This window comes from Myiozetetes cayanensis, unplaced genomic scaffold (assembly GCF_022539395.1).
Source record: "Myiozetetes cayanensis isolate MyiCay16 unplaced genomic scaffold, myiCay2020 scf1, whole genome shotgun sequence".
Taxonomy (NCBI): domain Eukaryota; kingdom Metazoa; phylum Chordata; class Aves; order Passeriformes; family Tyrannidae; genus Myiozetetes; species Myiozetetes cayanensis.
In genome coordinates this window covers 66,325,806-66,344,256 of record NW_026086604.1, presented here as the reverse complement: position 1 = coordinate 66,344,256, position 18,451 = coordinate 66,325,806, and the positions used below count along the sequence as shown (strand labels likewise).

Below are 18,451 nucleotides of genomic sequence, written 5' to 3'. Positions count from 1 at the left end.
AATCTCTACCTTAAAAAGAGAGTCTGCAGGGTACATGTATTTTCACCATTTTTTCAGTGTTCTTATATTGAATTTCATTCTTACAAACTTTAATCATGCTCTTTTAATAACATCCCAATTGATGTTTAGTTTAGAAACCACAAAGCCTTTAAGAGGTGGTCTAACTATTAGGAAGAGTTGATGACTGTTCTCATTAGAATATTGTTAGTATACCAAAGCTTTCATTTAAACCTCCAAGGTTCAGGCTAATTCTGAAAAATGATTCTGTTGACAAGTGTATTATGTTCTCCTTGGTAATCCTACCATACTTTATTTTCTTTTAGATTTCACACAAATCTTTCGTGTGAATGTGTTTAATGTGTTTTTCTGTATCATAACCCAGGGGTTTGTGCTAGTATTTTGGTGTTTGCTGTTTTTACTGACTCAGTCTTTGACTCTTATCAACTCTACATCTCCCTGGCCCTCAAAACTCTGTGAATTTTACTAGAGCCGTTAAAGCAACTAGTAGCTGTTGTTTCAGAACTACTACCTACTCCTCTCCCTCTGCAGCTGTCTTGTTTTTCCCTAAACCTCCCTGCTTTAGGTTTTCAAATGGCTTGGTATCTTGTCCCTACCTTCTCATTTTTCCTTAGCTTTGATTTTCCATAGAGAAGTGTTCATGGATGCAAATAATCTCTTCTATCAAATCTTGATTTTAAGTACACCTTATCTCAGGACTGACATTTCAGCTGCACTATTTTTAAAAGAGTGCAGATGTGGGTCATATGGATGGAAAGGCAATCTGCACATTAGGTTAGTTGTTGGTGTCCTTCTTTTTGTGATGTATTGTCTAGTAGGTGTTTAGTCACTTATGACAATGAAAACACCACTGCAGAAAATGGGTGATTGCATTTATTACTTACTGTGTGCTTTGCTGCACATCTATAAATGATGCAAGTAGCTCTGAAGTAGTCCAGTATTTCAGTTTTGTGATAGAATAGTGAGCAACTTGTTCCCAAGTGTCCCAAATGCAGTTAGAGTAGCAGTGATGCAATCCTTAGATCAACCTGTGTCTTTTAACTGCTCAGGCAAAGTGGAGGATATTAATAGAAAGCTTTTTCTCAGGGTTATGCATTAAGAGTAAAAGTCTTCAAGTTATAGGTTCATTCTGCTACATGACTTTAAAAAACCTTTTCCAAATATGAAATATTTCAGTCTTCAATTTGATAACAGGTGTACAAAAGAAACCAGATGGAATTGTCATGAAGTAGTTACCATTTTTACCTTCCTAGACCACTACTTACCTTTAAAAGAAAGATTTCTGAAATTTTAACTCAGTGCTTTTCATACACACAGATACACCCACTGTGAACAAAAGATTCCTCAGATGATAAACTCCATTGACACTAATCCTTTCCCTCCTCCTCCTCTCACTTTTCTTAATCTATCTTCTTCTTTGAGATTATTTCCATTTCCTTAGATACCTTCACAGTAATTCCAGCTAAATGGTAATGAAAGCATGTCAGCTGTAGGTATCCCCTGCATATCAGCCAAAAAGCTGTATATACTTTCAAATAAAGGATCCTGTTCTTATGGTCACTCTTTCTGTTCAGCTGAAGATGTCCTTAACCATGAAGGTGAGGAGAGTTAGCTCTTGTTCTTCTTAGATAGGAAAAACTGAACAGAGATGCGGAAAGGGATTTGAAGAATCTAGGTGCCAAAAAGTTTATGAGAGGATGCATAGGTTAGGTTATTCTCATGCTATAGGTTTGTTATGTTTATTGTGAGAAATTTATTTTTTTTTTTTAGTTAAAGAGCTGGAGCATTTTATGCTCTAAATTTGACTTTGCTGAGTTCTGTTGCCTGTTTGGTTTGCGTGTCAGCTCTAATTTAAGTAACTTAAAATTATTGAATTAAGTGGGAGGGAAAGAATGTATGTTAGTTCCCCATCCAACATGCAGAAATTCAATTATTTTTGATGTTTTCACTTAGCTTTTTTTTTTTAGTTTATATTAAATATTGCAGTAACACCCACCTCTAAATGAATTTGGCTTTCTTTTCCATGGCTATTGACATTTTGAGCATTCATATGCTTTCTAACAATGCCTATGTGGTGGCTGTTGAAAGCCACAGTGTCACACTTGGATGCAGATACTCTAATAAATTCTAAATTGCTCCCCGTGGAGCACTGTGGTAAAGGGAATGGTGAACCAAAAGTCTGAGAGTCAGTGACATAACTGTCTGAGAACAGCAACAGGTAGGCATCCACATGTTACATGTTCTGTGTGATGTGTTGCCTGTATTTCAGAGACCCCTAAAATAGCAGTTTCAAAATGTTGAACTCTGAACTTCCTTTTGTTATTCTTAAGTGAAACCCATAATATTAATATAACAGCTTTCTGTGTTTGTTTTCAATGTCTTTGTTATTTCAGCAGAATATTTTTATTGGCAGTGTATTTTTCCAGTGGCTCTTGAGGATCTAATGTGGCATTTATGTTTCACTTCATGCACTGTATTACCTGACCCCAGGAGTATTTTGCGGTGTCTACCAGGCCACAGATAAAAGCTGCTGTTTCAGACTACGAGTGCAGGCCACTTTCAAAATACCAACATTTTCATATCAGAGTAGCAGTTCCTTTTTAAAGTAATTGTGCTCTGACTGCCCTACGCCCAGTTTGGATTATACTTTGTGTGTAGGCATGGCTGTGCCAGTGCAACTGCCATAAGCTCTCCAAAGCATACAAAGTTTATGAAGTTGTTTGACAATGGCAATTACTGTGCTAAAAATAAATAAGATGTGCATTAGCATTAATAAGTACTCCTACAAGATATGCTAATTACTCCTCAAGGGCTGAAAAATTTGAGAATAGTCTACATGCTAAATTACTTGTTATAATGTAAAGTTTCAGATGTAGGAAATAATTAAGTTTTTTATTCCCACTCTAAATGAGTATGGGAGAGTGAGTTTGCTAGAATTCAGAAAGCTTAGAGCCTGTGCTTAACCTTACTTTTAAAATTTTGACCTCATAAAAGTATTGGTTTGATTGCATTTTTAAAGTTTTTTTTTTTTTGTAGAAAGTACTTTGAGTTTCAAAGTTATCTTTATAAAGAAAAAAGGTATGAGGGAAGGAGTATTAGTTTTCTTTCAAGAAATTGCAATAGCATTATTTAGCACATAGGGACTTTTAGATTATTAGGGTGGTTGTGTGTTGGGTTGCTGTCACACTTGAAGATGAGAGCAGTTTTTAGTATACACTGCTAATTTTGGGCACTAACATGTGGCTTACATACAGATTACTTGCTTTCCTTTTATCTCATTAATGTTGAGCTTTTTCCCCAAGATGGGTCACGTGGCATCAGTCCTGGGCTAGACACTTTGCTCTTTTTCCTTTACATTGCCCAAAATGATGAGTTGGCACAGACTGGGTAGCACCTACTCACATGAGAAGGGAGAAGCCAAGGCTCTTATCAAGAAAGCAGTTGGTTATGACTCTGAAGCCAGATAAATATTGTGTTGGGTTTGCTGTGATCTATGAGATGCAATTAGACCATCTACATTTTCCATTACTCTGTGAGAACTAACAGTGACAGCAACCTTGTTACGTTTTAAAGGGCCACCGAAGGGCCACAGGCCACGTGACAGTACAGAAAACCTGCATCTGCTGATCTGCAGTAAAATTTGAAAAGCATTTAAATATGGTGCATTCTGAAAATAGCATGTTCATTCTCAGTGTGAAGCTTGGCCATTAATGAAACAGTAATCATTGTTTATTTATTATAGTATTTAGTATTTATTTACACTAATCAGTTTGTACCAATTTGCTAAGAAATATGGAATATTTTTGGGCTGGCAAATAGGAAGAGCTACTTTTTCTGATTTTTCCTATGGAGTAATTAGTTTTAGTAAAGAAGGGAGGATACGGCAACGCAAAGGGAAAACTGAGACTTGTTGGCCTTGGTAACAGGATTCCCACTGTATTGGAAACAGCTGAACCAGAAGGGGAGAGTGTTTAAGAACTGTATAGCTCGAGTATGTGAATGTGTCACACTTGTGATGTGTAAAGCGAAACAAGGCCTTAGATTTAGAGAGGGAAATCTGAGTGTAAAGAAACTTTGCTTTTCATCAACCCTACTCTGCAGAGCATGCTGCAGGTGGAAAAGGAGCACACCACCACTAATAAGACCAATTGTAACCCAGTAATGTTTAAATGAATGATGAGCTAAGACATTTGAGTAAGATAAGGATTTTCAGATCCTATGCCAGAAGCTAAAATTGAAGAGGGATTTTCATTTTTGCAGCTTGATACTGGATTATGCTAATCTCTCCCTTTCTCATTCTCTTTCTCTGTAATTTGGAAACAACCAAATGAATAAAATAATCTGTCCAGTGGCTCTAGCTCAAATTACTGGAAATCTGGTGAGCGCTGGTTGTGCTTTCAGCTAGTGGCTTCAGAGTCAATTGGTTTTGGTGATTTGTAGTAACACCACTAAACAAGTGTATCCCCCCCTCTCATACTGTAGGACCTTTTGTCCCATGAATGTGAACCTTGATCACTGCCTAAGCTGAATTTTTGAAGGATGTCCACTTTTACTTAAACAGAAGCTAATATAAAGAGGACATTTGGGTATACCTTGGCACATGAGTTGCTGACTTGGTAACAACTTCTTTGCATTTACCATGGGTTAGTTTGGGTTAGAAAGACCTTAAAGATGATCCGATTCCAATCCCCTGCTACAGGCAGCAATGCCAGCCACTAGATCATGTTGCTTAAGGTTCCATCCAATCTTGCTTTGAACATTTCCTGGGATGGCACATCCACAGATTCTCTGGGGATCTTCTCAAGTGCCTCTCTATTCTTATTAAGGAATTTCTTCCTAATATCTGATCTAAATCTCTCTTAATTTAGTTTAAAACTGTGCCCCTTGTCTCATCGCTGTCTACCAATGCAACTCTTTTTTTAAGCACCCTTAAGTACTGGGAGGCCTCGGTGAGGTCTCCACAAAAGCCTTCTTTTCTCAAGGCTGAACAACCCCAACTCTCTCAGCTTGTCTTCATAGGAGAGGTGCTCCAGCTCTCTGATCATCTCCATGGCCTTGCCCTGGACCCCTCCAATAGATCCACGTCTTCTGCTGAGTACCCCAGGGCTGGATGCAGTACTCCAGATGGGGTCTCAGAAAGGCAGAGCGGGAGAATCACCTCCCTCAATCTGCTGGTCATGCCATTTAGAGACATGTGTCCAAAATACATTCTTCTGAATAGATTCTCAGAGTAGGGGGTTGGAGGCAAGGGAAGAGCGTTTCTCATGATTTTTTGTTGAAAAAATACAACTCTATGGTCTTTGAATATTTATTTGAATATTTATTTATTTATTTATATTTATATTCAATTATTTTATGAAAATGGTAGCAGTCATTTATTGGCATCAGGTAACTGGATGATCATCACCTTGTCTTGCTGCTGTTCTTTTTTTCCCCATGCTGTTCCTTGCTCCTTTTGGTCATGTCCTTCAACTCTGAAATGAGTAGAAATCATGGGCTTTCCTGTTGAACTGTGACAAGGGTTTCTTTATGAAGAAAAATGGGTGTTACCTCTTTCTGTGTGTCAGTGCTTGAAATAAGAAGAAAATAATCACTGGTGTACTACTATTGAACTTTTTTGAGTCTTCTTAAGCTTTGATAGTCTTGCAGTGTGCATTATTTTGGGACTAGCCACTACTAGTCAGATATGGTTACCTGAGATAGACGATGACAAACTGAACTTCTGCCCTATGCTCTTGATTTACTGGCAGTCTGTAAGGAACACTTCCATGACTGGGTTGCTTAGCTTTCTGGCAGATAGGCACTTTTGCTGCTGAGGGCTGTGCTGGTGAAGTGGGGATGAGCATTGAAGCAAGGCAAGGATCAAGCTCTGCAGCTCTGACCTTGCTATCTGGTTATAAACGAAGCCAGGACACCCTTCTCCTCTTGTGTGGTGTGGTTTACCCTGTAATGAGTTAAATGGCAAAGGATGAGGGAGTTGGATGCTCTACTTTTAAATGTTCTCATATTTTAACTGTTAATTCAGATATTTGCTTGATTTTGCATAACAAATTGTGCTCAGCTTCTCTGAGTGAAACTTAAACAAGTGTAATATAAATGTAACAGCCTAAATATTATTTACACTCTTATGATCTTTTTATGTACTTTCTCTTAATTTTTCTTACATTTCCCTTACATTCCCATTTTTCTGTGGGAAAACTCTGTTTCAGGGTTATTTAAAGAGTTTCTCACTGTGGAGATAACTCACATGGACATCAATAAAATCTACTGTGCTGTAGCTATCATTCTGTTTCATTTTTTAAAAAAGCCTTGATCTTAAATACTTACAAGGGGATGATTTCAACGCTTAAGACAAATTTCTTGTACATAAAACAAAAACCTGTAAATGCAACCTTTTCATTTGGACACATACATTATGATTTGGTCACTAGAGGTACGTTCACATACTAATTAATTCTTCATACCTTGCCTTGCCTTATTGAAAGCACATCATGGTTCTGCTGTGAGAACACCTGCACAGTAGTGTATGTGACCTGTCTCATTTTCTGGAGATGTTTTGGAAGTGAATGAAGCAGGAATCTGCAGGAGAGAAAAGTATGTTGTGATTGCAGACAGTGGATGATGCTGTCCTGAAGTTCTGGCCTTTTTGTACACTTGTTTGACTCTGGCTTGTCCAACAAAGCTGTGTCTTTCCTTCTGGCTCAACTTTTGGCTCAGGGATGTGTCTCTCAAATTCAGGCAATTATTACTTTTTCGAAAACTGCAGGGAAAAATATCTAAGATGCATGCATACTAAAAATCTCACAGCCTGGGGGAAATAAGGGTCTGACCACGGACTAAGAGAAGGAAAAATGGCCTTTTATTAAGGGGTGCACTGGTTTATACAGGATGTGGGGAGAAGGTGCTGGAAAGGTAGGTGGGCTCAGGGCGGAGCATGCAAATGAGGGACATATAAGGATAGAAGGAAATGGCTTTAACCTTAGATGGGGATTGCTAACTATGAAAGAACCAACCCAGTAAGGAAATGTTGCAATACAGCAGTGGGATACAAATCCGGGAAAAAGGGATAAACATGGAATATAGAACAAAGGGGAATTTCCATATAAAAGATTAAACAAAAGGTACAATAAAGGGTGCAAATAAATAATGCATAACACATGAACTTAAACACAAGTCTCCACAGCTCCAATGATGATTTGAACGTATTGAAGGTGTGATTTTCAGGAGTTGCACAGAAGTTCTCTCAGGTATCATGATCTCATTTCTACGTCTCAGTTCCTTTCTCCATCTCCGACATAAATCCATATATATATACCCATATATATTAAAAAAAGGAATATATATATGTATAGATACACAGAACTAATAGGATGGTGGTTTTTAGATTTGCATGTGCATGATGCTTTTATGGTTTTCCATTTGTGTCTGTTTTGGTCGCAGCATAGGTACTATAGTGTTCGGACAGCGTGGGCCAGTTACCACTGTAACTGTGCTCTGAGAAGGTTCAAATATCAATCTGTTCTTGTTTTGGAGTATTTATTACAGAAAAAACTAGTTTAATTTATTAGCTCTACGTGCATTTCAGGCTGTTTTATAGAAACATATGATTCTCTCGCTATTTCTATGTTTCTGGTCAGTGAGTAGCTAGTGAGGTCGGTAACACCTAAAATGCCTTTTCCAGGTCCTCCTCTTGTCCAAACAGACAGCTACAAATCAGTGAATCAGAACCTAAGCACCTACCTATCTTGTCATGACAGAGTACAGATCTTAGTATGTCAGTATGAAACCGAAGATGATAATTAGCACATCTGTTACATTTTTAATGAGTAAGACTTCTATAAAGGCAGTCTTATTCCCCTCGCTTCCTTCATGTAAACCTAAGGGATAGCTCTGACTATCCACAGCTGGTGATTCTGACTGAAACAGTTTTTTTGTTGACTGTTACATGTGGTTTTGTTTTTCCAGTCCTATGAAAGAGACTATGCCTTGGTATACCTACCCTCTGTAGAGACAAGAGATTTTGAAAATGTCCATAGGGATTCAAAAATATGCCATGGATATTTTCTCAAGAAACTTAATTTGAGAAGATAAGAATGTAATTGAACACTTTTTTTTTTTTTAATCGCTTTAGGGATGCTTGTGATATGGGTTTTGATGCTGAAGCTAAAATCAGAAAACCTGAAATTTTGCAGAAGACTGATGATGGAGTAACCCTGTGTTTGATTCGAAGAAGTAGCATTACATTTATCCCATCTGATGGCATGTGTTTTTGTTCATGATTCCATGATATCTGTAATATTCTTTTAATGTGACTGTAGGAAAGTATGCAAAATTGCTGTAAAGCCTACAGGATGAGTTGCATGTAAATTACTTTCTGAATCTTTTGGCTCCTCTGGGCAATAAAGTGTGATGAAAAAAATCATAAATGATTTGAAGGGACTGGTAAGAGATTTTTAGAATAAATAGTTTTGTAAGATTTTGAAACTGATCTTGGAGAATCTCAGCTCTTCGACAGTACTATAAATGAGTTGAGATTGGAATTTTTGGGCCAGTAAGGAATACTGAAAGACTAAACAGACTTGAGAAGAGGAGAGTGAAATAAACAAAACTAATTTCTAAAATACTGAGTAGAGGTCTCATCCATGATGATGTAATACAGCTTAGTTAAATGTTCTTTGAAACAGTGTCTTTATGGATTCTGCCTTTTGATTTTTCTAAGAGAAGGTGGTTGTTCATAAGGAATTTAATGTGAATTATAATCAATGGGAAAAGCATGTAATGAATGAACTAGATGGGGCCATTTGTGAGGGTCTCCAGAGACGGGAGAAGTGATGTGTAGCAGATAAACATGGGATTAACATTGAGCAGAGGGAAGAGTCCAACATCCTGAATTGTTACTAATAAGCCCTAATGAGTGAACATCAGCTGTCCTTTGTGTTGAAAAAGGCAGGCAATTTACTAATTAAAAATAATTCATAAGGTGGCTTCTCTTTTTGTATTCTGCCTGTAAAATATACAAGTGAAGCTTGGAGGCAGAGTAGCAAAGTGATCCTGTATAAGAAGGATTTTAGAGTTTATTATCTTAATACTTTAAAAGTGTTGTTTTACTCCCTTCCATCTTTGTGTGTACACATGTAAGAGAAGAAACAAACCAGCTTTTTGGCAAGACTCAGCATTAAGTAATGGAAATAGAAGATATTACCAATTCTCCCATTACTCCAACTCCTATTAACAGATACAAGATGCAATGTACAGTGCTTTAAAGCCTGAATGTGTACTATGTTCAGCTGAAACTATGAAAATGAGATGAACATAGGTAGAGTGTACTACTTTTATTTATTTTCTACATGAGGGACTTCCTGTTCTCATCGTGCTTTTTATACACTAAAGTCACAAGATATTAGTGAAACAGAGTTTCTTTTCCCTAATTGTGCAGTATAAATGGAAATTGTGGGCAAATCTCCTAATCTCCATAGTGAAAGCAGAACATTTATCTAATTAGCAGTTTGCCTTTTGGCATTACTTTGAATAAATTAGCATTTCATTATATACCCTGAACTACTGGGAAAAAGTTTCCCAGAGTAGTATTTAGTTTTTCTTATCTAAAGAGTATATTTTAAATTAGTATAGGTTAATAATGTCCTTTGGAAAGAGACAGAGTAGCAATAGTGTTGTTATTCTTAATATTAGGGGCTTGTGCTTGCAGGTTTTTTTGCTTTCTTTAATCCCCAGGAATCAGAATAAAAACTTATGTGACCTTACTTAATGACTGACTTCTTTCCTGGGGGAGCTGTGGGGGGAGGGAAGGAAAGCAAAAAAAGTGGGCTAGTTTGAAATACAACTTGACCTTCTCTCTCTTTCTTCAGAGGATGAACTTTTCTTTCAGATTGCGAACAGTGCAAAGCATAGTGGTGTGGACTAATCCCAAAGTTGCACTCTATCACTAATGATAAATGAGCTTTTTTACAGTATTTCCAATGTAACTAATCGAGAATACACCATTTGTCTTCTTTTCTTGCATGTATAAATCAGTGACAGGAAACTGAGTGACTAAGTTTAGTTATTGTCTGCCAGATAAGAAGAGTGGCTGCTTAGTATGCTTTTCCTGAACAGCTTACTGGGAATCAAAAGTTTGATGGGAAGTTAAAAGAGGTAATTCATCAAGGATAGTTTTTAACTGATTTTCTTTCTAGGTGTTAAAAAGAGCAGAAAGAAAAATCCATGGATGTGATAAAGGCTTGTAATTTCCTTTCCTTGAGTCACTGGGTGTTTCAGACCCTTGCTTACCCCTTCAGACTGTCATTGGCAGCCACCTGTGGCAGAATTTTTACGTAAAGTATGGTGTTAAATATTCTCCCCTTCCCAAAGTGGCCTTTGCAGTATGGATGTATGGTTACACCACCATTGCCATGGTTGCCTTTTCGTAGATGGAGGCATGCAAAGAACCTGTCAGTTTGTTTTTGCTAAATCCAGAGGAATGAAGTATCTTCATTCTGGGTTCTTTGATCATGGGTCAATTTACATGACACTGAGCCTGCTGGCAACAGACAGGGTACACCTGTCTCAAAGGGCAGAAAGGATCTTTGCGCATCTTAGCAAGCCTCACTCACTGGGAGAGCTTTAAACAAGCTTTTCAGGGGAAAGGGGATAAAATCATGATCACTGAAGACAAGCCTGGAGGTGGCTTGTCACTGTTTGAGAGACAGTGTGCTAGTGAGGTCCTTTGGTCTGCTGTCTTGTTAGAGGTAGGGGATGGAGATCATGTGGCAGCAAGGGATGCAAGGGTTATCGATGTGCTAAAAACTGCAGAAGTTTCTGAGAGTGGTCATGCAGGAACTGGAGCTTCTCCCCCTGAAAAGGCAGCGGGATTGATTACCCATCTGAAGTGCATCTACACCAATGCACACAGCATGGGCAACAAACAGAAGGAACTGGAAGCCATGGTGCAGCAGGAAAACTGTGACAGTTGCCACCACAGAGACTTGGTGGGATGAGTCTGTATCTTAGTGAGTGTCTTGATCTTAATGGTAATGTCCAGTGTTTATGGATAAGAATCAGTGGGAGGGCCAACAGGGCAGGTATCCTGGTAGGAGTCTGTTATAGACCACCCAACCAGGATGAAGAGGCAGACTAAATATTCTATAAGCAACTGGTAGTAGTCACATGATCACCGGCATTGATTCTTGTGTGATGAGCTCCCTGCAAAAAAAACCCCAGAAAATTTCTTTACTAACTTTGGTAAAATCTGGCTCTTTTTAACAACAGCTGGAACAATTAATGGAAAACTTGAAGATGAGGGAAGACAAGGTAGAAATAAAGAGGGTTTATTAATTACTCCCTTCCTCTTAAGCATCACTGCAGGCAGGTTCCTGCTTTCAGGTCTGGGCTTTGCTTCCCTCAGTACCTTTGTAGGAAGTTGGCGTAGGTTTCCAGTCCTCCCCCCACAGTGCCTCGGAAGGTCTTCCGTGCAACCTCTGAGGCCAGTTAGTGTCTGCCTTAAAAACAGAATGCCAGAAATATTTATGTCTTGGTTGACTGTACTCCCCATTGCTGCAGGACCCCAAATTTTGCCTGCCGCATTTTGCAGTGTTCCTTGGCTGTATCCTTCCTCAGGGCAAATTCAGTATCTCACAAAAAAACCTCCTTGTTCCTTCTACCATCATCTGGAGGCCTTGAACTGTACTTATAAATGTACTGTATGAACAAAGAAAAGTCATTCATATCCTACATATACATTTGAATTAATTTCTCTTTCTGTATAGCACTTTAAAGGCACCATGCTAAAACCCTTTTATTCTCTTCCTGTATGTTGAAATAAATTTTTCTGTGTTTTTTAGTTGGTTTGATATAGTTGTGACCAAGCGTGGTCTAGTGAACATGGACATGGGATTACATAAATTGCCAAACAGCCCCCATTTTTCTTATCTGCTTGCAACACCTGGTTTGTTTTAGGGAGGTTTTTCTGGGGACCCAGAAAATGGAAATGTAATGTTAGAGAATGACTGCTGTAATCTAATGGTCTGAATTTTGCTCTACAGCTTGATGATTGCACCCTTCAATTGTCTCACAACGGTACCTATCTGGATCTAGAATCTACCCTCGCAGAACAAAGAGATGAATTAGAAGGCTTCCAGGAGGATGCTGGGTAAGTAAATATTTACTATATTTAGATAAATAAACATTGAGTTTTCAGGAGAGTGTGTTCAGATGAGGATAGGAACAGAAAAGATAAAAAGACAAAGATCTTTGTATGCCCATATGTCTGCCCATTTGTATGAATAAGAATTTTATACCTCTCTATCTATGTTCACTCTTACAGTTTCTCTAAAAGAAGATGGCATACTGTAGAGAAATATATTAATATGAATGTCTTCAATAGTCTAGTAAGATTTTATATTTCTTTGGAACTTGATAAATGAGGATGGCTGGTTCTGAGAACTCTGAGACCTGTCTTACAATAATAGTCATTGTAGAGGTTTATATTGGGGTAGTGCTTCTGAAGTTATAATGTCAATTTCTTTGTGCCTTGATATTTAAGTCCACCATTTATATTTTTGAAGAAAAAGCCTGTATTGATTTCTTTTTTTCATTCCTGGAATTGATTTAGCCAGCCCAGGGAATGGGGGTGCATGTTGTTTTTGAATATTCTCCTTGTTTGTTTTCTTTTTGTTTAATGATTGCTGGCCCACATGGATTGCTATGACACATCTTTCCATTATCATCTGAGAACTGAAAGTGAAAGCAAAAGTTAGCTTCAGTGTGTGTTTGTATGAATGAATATATACAATTTGGGTTTTTTTGAAGAATTTTCTTTTTCTGGACCTTTCTGCTGGTTGTCTTGGTTAAGATATAAAATGAACAGAATGTCTGGATCTATTTTTGCCTTGCTGGTTATTATATTGGACTGGATAGTTGGAATTATTTTATAGGTGTGTTTGGCGTAGATTTCACACATGTGAGTAATGTAGCTGCTCCAGAAGAAAATTCATAAAAGCATAGAATTAAAGAATATGTGGAAATGGAAGGGACCTATCAGGATCACTGAGTCCAGCTTCTGACCTTGCACAGAACACCCCAAGAATCCCACTGTGTGTTTGAGAGCGTTGTCTAAACGCTTCTTGAACTCAGACAGGCTTGGTGCTGTGACCACTTCCCTGGAGAGCCTATTCCAGGGTCCAAAAACTCTCTGGGTGAAAAACTTTTTCCTGATAATTAACTGCATATTGAATTGCCAGGGCTTTTTAACAGACATGCAGTTCTTTTGCTTATACTGCTTTCTCTACTTTTTCTGATAACTGTGTTGCCTTTGATGAATAATTCTTACAAATTTAAACTGTGACTCTGAAGATTGTTTTATGTAGAGAAGAATTTTAAATAATATGTTACAAATATTCGTGTGTGCATTTGCTCATATCTTGTTGACATCTACCAGTTTGAGGCATGTTTTTATAACCATTGGAAGATAAAAACTGTTCTGTTAGAAACCAGTTAAAGAGAGTTCTTTGATAGAAAGGTAGCCAGTACAAGCTGAACTGAGCCTCCTTCTCCATGCAATGTAGGAGTTTCGAGTGTAGAAGCTGATCTAGTCCTCAGTTTTATGCAGAACTGGTAAAAATCACTGCAAAGAACAGCAAGTTCTAATTTCCAACTGACTTTATAATGAGTTCAAAGCAAGTAAGATGAAGGAAAAATTTTGTTGGGATTTTTTTTTTTTTTAGCAATATGTTTAAGTCACATTTCTTTCCCTTTCATTGGTGTATCTGTAATAATTCTAGTAATTTTAAACTTCATTACTTTTGACACCCCACAGTAGCAATTCGGCACCACCAAGCAATTTGGCAAGTGAGAGACCCCTTGGTGCTTTTCCTGCCAGACTTTGCACCTGAAATGGAAAGCTACCATACACCTTGTTTTATTTTTATGCTTCTGTTGGGCATATAAAAATCAATGATAGGAATTGTTCCTGAAACATGACTTGAATTTCCTGTGCGGTGACCATCCTATGAAAAAAAAAGAAATAAAACGTATGGAACTAAGTGTGCTGCTTGGAGTTGCATGTTTACTGTGTTGTTTTGAGCTCAAAAATCAGGATATACTTTTATGTACATATGTGCACAAGCTTCCTCTTAACTGTGCAATCTGTTGTCATTTGAGTAATTACTTCTTCCGATGGCTTGTCCTGCTGAGTAATGTGAAGTCTGCCATGAGATCCTTCATTCCTGTGCAAAGGTGAAAAAGAGATAGGAAACTGTGTGCCACAAAGGTGCCTAACAAAAGCTTGGACTACAAATAAATATTTTAATTATCTTTTGAAATTAGTTTTGTGAGATGAAAGAGAACAACTACTGTGTCTGTTGTTGTCATGTACGTAGCCCTCATCTTCACTGATCTTTGCCCTGCTCTCTGAAGTTGTCCCTCTCCTCGGTAATTGTGGGTCAATAGGATGTGCTCTTTTTCAGCTGCCTGCTTTAGGTGCAACATCAGGACAGGCTGTGTTAGATGTTGCCATTATAGCAGTTGTGAACCATCTTTCTGTGGTGTCCTCCCACTACAGCCCTCCTTCAGACCCTGCTTTCTTACCTTTGTAATAAATTACATAGGCGGGGGGTTGCAAAGGCTGAAGTGGTGAAAATGGAAAGAAGGAAGAATGAAGGAGATGTTGGGAAGTAAATCAGCAAGTGAAACACATAGAAGCACAAAAAGATGTGTCCTGCTGCAGAGGGAAGAAGGGAAGATTGCCCAGGGGAGATGCTACGTTCAGCACCTTTTCTGAGGTGCTTGTAGGTACAAGTGGTATATTTGCCTTGAATATTTCAAACTTGTGCTAACCCAGCAGTATGGAGGTTAAGCTTTAACTTGATGGTTGTGAGGTTAACTTGAGGTTGAGGGTGTTTGGTTCTATCTCCCTGACATGTGCACACCCGGTAACTTACATACTGGAGTCCCGAAATCCTAGGGCTTTGCTCTGCTAATGTGGGATGCAGGTCAGTGAAGTACAAAACCTTGCATTTAGGAGTAACTGGCTAAGGACAAGCAAGTACTGATCATGCAGAAAATGAAGAAAGGGAGGCACCTGACTTGTCAACAGCATGGCAGGAAAGGATCGGACATTTTTGGGAACTGTGAGCTGCAGAACAAATCAGTGAAAAAGTGCTGTGGAAAATGCATAGGACCATCCTAGGGTGTAAAACCGGAATTTATCTGTTGAAGTGCAATGAACTTGGTGTCCTCAGTGGTGAGGATTCAACTGGATTTCTGCATCCCATTTTTGCCCGTGTTTTGTGAGAGAAATAAAAATAAACAAGAACTACTGGAACTTTATTTGTGACTTAGTAACATTGTTGCTTCAGGGTAAATGCAACTCATGATCTTGTTCAGAAAAATTGAATATTCTAGACATAGGGTAACAAATGCAGTCAGTAATGTCTTTCTGTATCCTATGTTTCTAGCAACCTAAACTCCATAAACTCAATTTTTGGGCCTTGCAGTTCTGAGACCAAAGTGCTGAGCTGGAGGGTTCCTAAACTGGAGCATCCGGCTGCAGGCCTTGGGAGCTTAGCAGCAGCACGCTGTCTGGGAGGGACTGGCTGCAGAAACCACTTAGTCTCTCTCTTTTTCTGTCTGGGTCATTTCAAGGTCCTGCTCTTAATCTTCAAAGCTTTTAATTTTCTGAGATTAGGCTACCTCAGGACCTGCCTTTCTGCCATACTGAAGCTGTTGTGTTCATCAGGATCATTGAAGCTTGCTGAATTCTGAGTGAAGGCTTTAGTAGCTGGATATTCATGGCATTTTTAAAATTTTAGAACCTCAACTGTGGAAACTTCTATTCAGAGTGACAGGAATGTCCTGCAATCTGGCTGTTTTCAGCATCTTTTTTGCCAGAAGTTCCTGTTTGCCCAGGGAAAAATGATTAAGATATTTATTTGTTTTTTAAACACTGTTGAAAGGAGACTTATGAGTAAAAGAAAACAAGCAGAAAACATGTTCTTAAAAATTTGTATTGGTGTGAGAGGCTGTGAGTATTTATTTTCTCTGTGAAGGATTGGATGAGCATAGTGAAAAACATGGATTTTTCTTCAAAAGGAAAGAAAAGGATGGTGGCAATTAGGCTGGAGGTTTATAATGTGTATCTGTAAATAACCAGTATGAGAAACACATGTACTCATGCAATTTAAAATGAATTATCTTCTGTTACTGAATATAGAGAAAAGAGTTGCCATCTACTCCAGCAGAATCTAAACTTCTGTTTAAGGAAGGAGAAAACCCTACACACATGTCCCCATAGCCTCTAGGGCTAAGTCTGAGAGCAAAATGCGTGGGCATGGAACTGCTTTCCTGACTCCCCAACTTTAGTGCTGCCATTTGTACCCTTGGGAATAGCTCTGGGATTCAGAAGAATCAGATAATTTTTCTATGGGGGTTGTTTTTGGAATGGAGGTGGCCAAATAATGAAGCTGGTCCTGCAGAAGATGTTGCAATTAGGGAAAGGGTCAGTAAGATGATGTAGAAAACTGGCTTTCTGTTCAAGGAATGGTTAGTTTGGTTGTTGGGTTGGTCAGTTGTTTTTTTTTTTTTTTTCTCCACTTGCTTCCATGACAGGTAGGTCCTTTCCTTTGTGTTTCCTTGTGATTTTACACAGCAAGCAAGAACTGTAAAGAAGTTGATGCATTTAAATTACCATAGAATTACTAAAGTTCTTTTTATGGACATGCCTTAACAGGCCCTAATGGTTGCCCACAAGGTAACACAATCCTAAACTGCAGAACAGTTTCTTCAGATGGTATGCTGTGCACAGTGGAGATTTCCTCAGGGAATATGTTTTCAAGACTTATGTTCAGCAGATAGATTGTTTTAAAATACTCCTGACAAATCACTTAAGTGCTAGTGTTCTTGTATTCCTTCTAGATGCCCTATCTCAAGCCATTTTGACTGGGTGAGCCACATTTAAGTTGGATGACAGACCATTTCCCTCTTGCTGCTGCTGTTCGTTCTGGGCTTGATTCAGAATGTTGAAGGCAGTGAAGTCTGGCAGTGATCTCACATACTCTTTTCCTGCTTATGTACTGTGTTTTACCCCCTTAGACTTTGCAAATAGCACAGTTGTGAACATGAAAACTTTTTGTCACTTGTTTACATAAGGAAGTTGGGGATGCATTTGAAGGTTAATTTGTTTTTTTTGTCTAACAAAAATGGTGTGGCTCATTTCTTAAAACAGTACTGCAAACTTGTAGATTCTATGCTGATTTTGTATTAGCTTGAACAGAGTGTACTTGTGTTTGTTCAATGTTAGAAAATGCTCTCAATTTGTGATAGATTTCTCTCCATGTTTTGTCTAGATGTCATTTCCATAATGTTTCTCAGTTCCAACAGGAAGAAAAATAAGGGAGTGCCTGTGGAAGACTATCATTGTGTTGATACAAACAGTAGAGACTGCTACTGCTTATTGAAATTATTTAGTCATGGTGTGAAGAATGTATTAGTCCACGCAAATATTTTGATTTCTGTCATATTTAGTTCTTAGTTTGACTAAATACTCAAGCTGCAAAATGTAATGAATGGTCACAGTAAAAAGCATGCAACAAAGCAAGGAAGAAAATCCCACAACCAAACCAAAACCCAAAAAAACTGAGCTAAGAGGTTATGGTAATTTTTGGAGGGTGTAAGACTTTTTACAAGGTAGCAGTATTTCAGTCTATCATGTATTGGATTACAGTGTTGAACCACATTTTGAAGTATGCTTAGCTAAAACTTTACTGTTGCAGAATAAATGACCATAAAGATTAAGATTTCACATTCCTAATGAAATACACTGTTTTTCTGCATGACTAAGTTGATGCTTTTTTAATACCCTCACAAAGTTGGTGGAAAGTAGCTTTTACTACCTATGTTTTCAAAACTTTATGCAGCTTTTTAACTTCATAATTTTTAATCCTAAGAAGATGTCTTTCTTTTCTTTATAAAAGAAAAAAGATAGAATGTTGAAACTAATCTTTAGGTGGAACTGTAGAAATTTGTTTTTGTAGTTATTTTGCGATAACCCTTGACAGCAAAATGAAATAAAATTACAGGTCTGTTCTATTGTCTTTAACCCAAGAGAAGGTTTCCTTGCTAGAGCAAAGTAGGCTAGGCATCTCTGAGCATTCACGCTTCCAGAGCATGTAATCAAAATAATTATGCAAATGTGCATATATTTTGTAGGCCTGACAAATGAGACATGTGGCTTTGAGGAATGTGCTCTGACAGTAAGATGGAGACAATTAACAGTTTAAAGTTCTACCTTGGAAATTATTGATCAGTTATGAGATAAGGATTTCTTGTCAGTGGATCTGCTTGGCACAATGTCTTGTGCAGAAATGGTTGTCGAATTAAGGTTTCTTACTTGTCATGAAATACTACTACTTTTGTAGTTAAAGAATTAATACTGATGTGTAAG

General features: G+C 38.0%; 1 protein-coding gene and 1 long non-coding RNA gene across 10 annotated transcripts in view; both read left to right on the top strand.

The window, feature by feature from the left end:
- The window catches only part of LOC126635861 (uncharacterized), a 1,135,091-nt gene that overhangs the window by 659,550 nt on the left and 457,090 nt on the right, over nucleotides 1-18,451 (top strand). The window lies entirely within an intron of this gene.
- The window catches only part of FHOD3 (formin homology 2 domain containing 3), a 387,674-nt gene that overhangs the window by 26,263 nt on the left and 342,960 nt on the right, over nucleotides 1-18,451 (top strand). For all 9 annotated transcript variants that reach the window (XM_050307337.1, XM_050307354.1, XM_050307309.1 and 6 more), the window contains exon 2: nucleotides 12,057-12,163. In XM_050307337.1, the coding sequence (XP_050163294.1) occupies nucleotides 12,057-12,163 (107 nt within the window). The remainder of the gene's footprint in view (nucleotides 1-12,056; nucleotides 12,164-18,451) is intronic.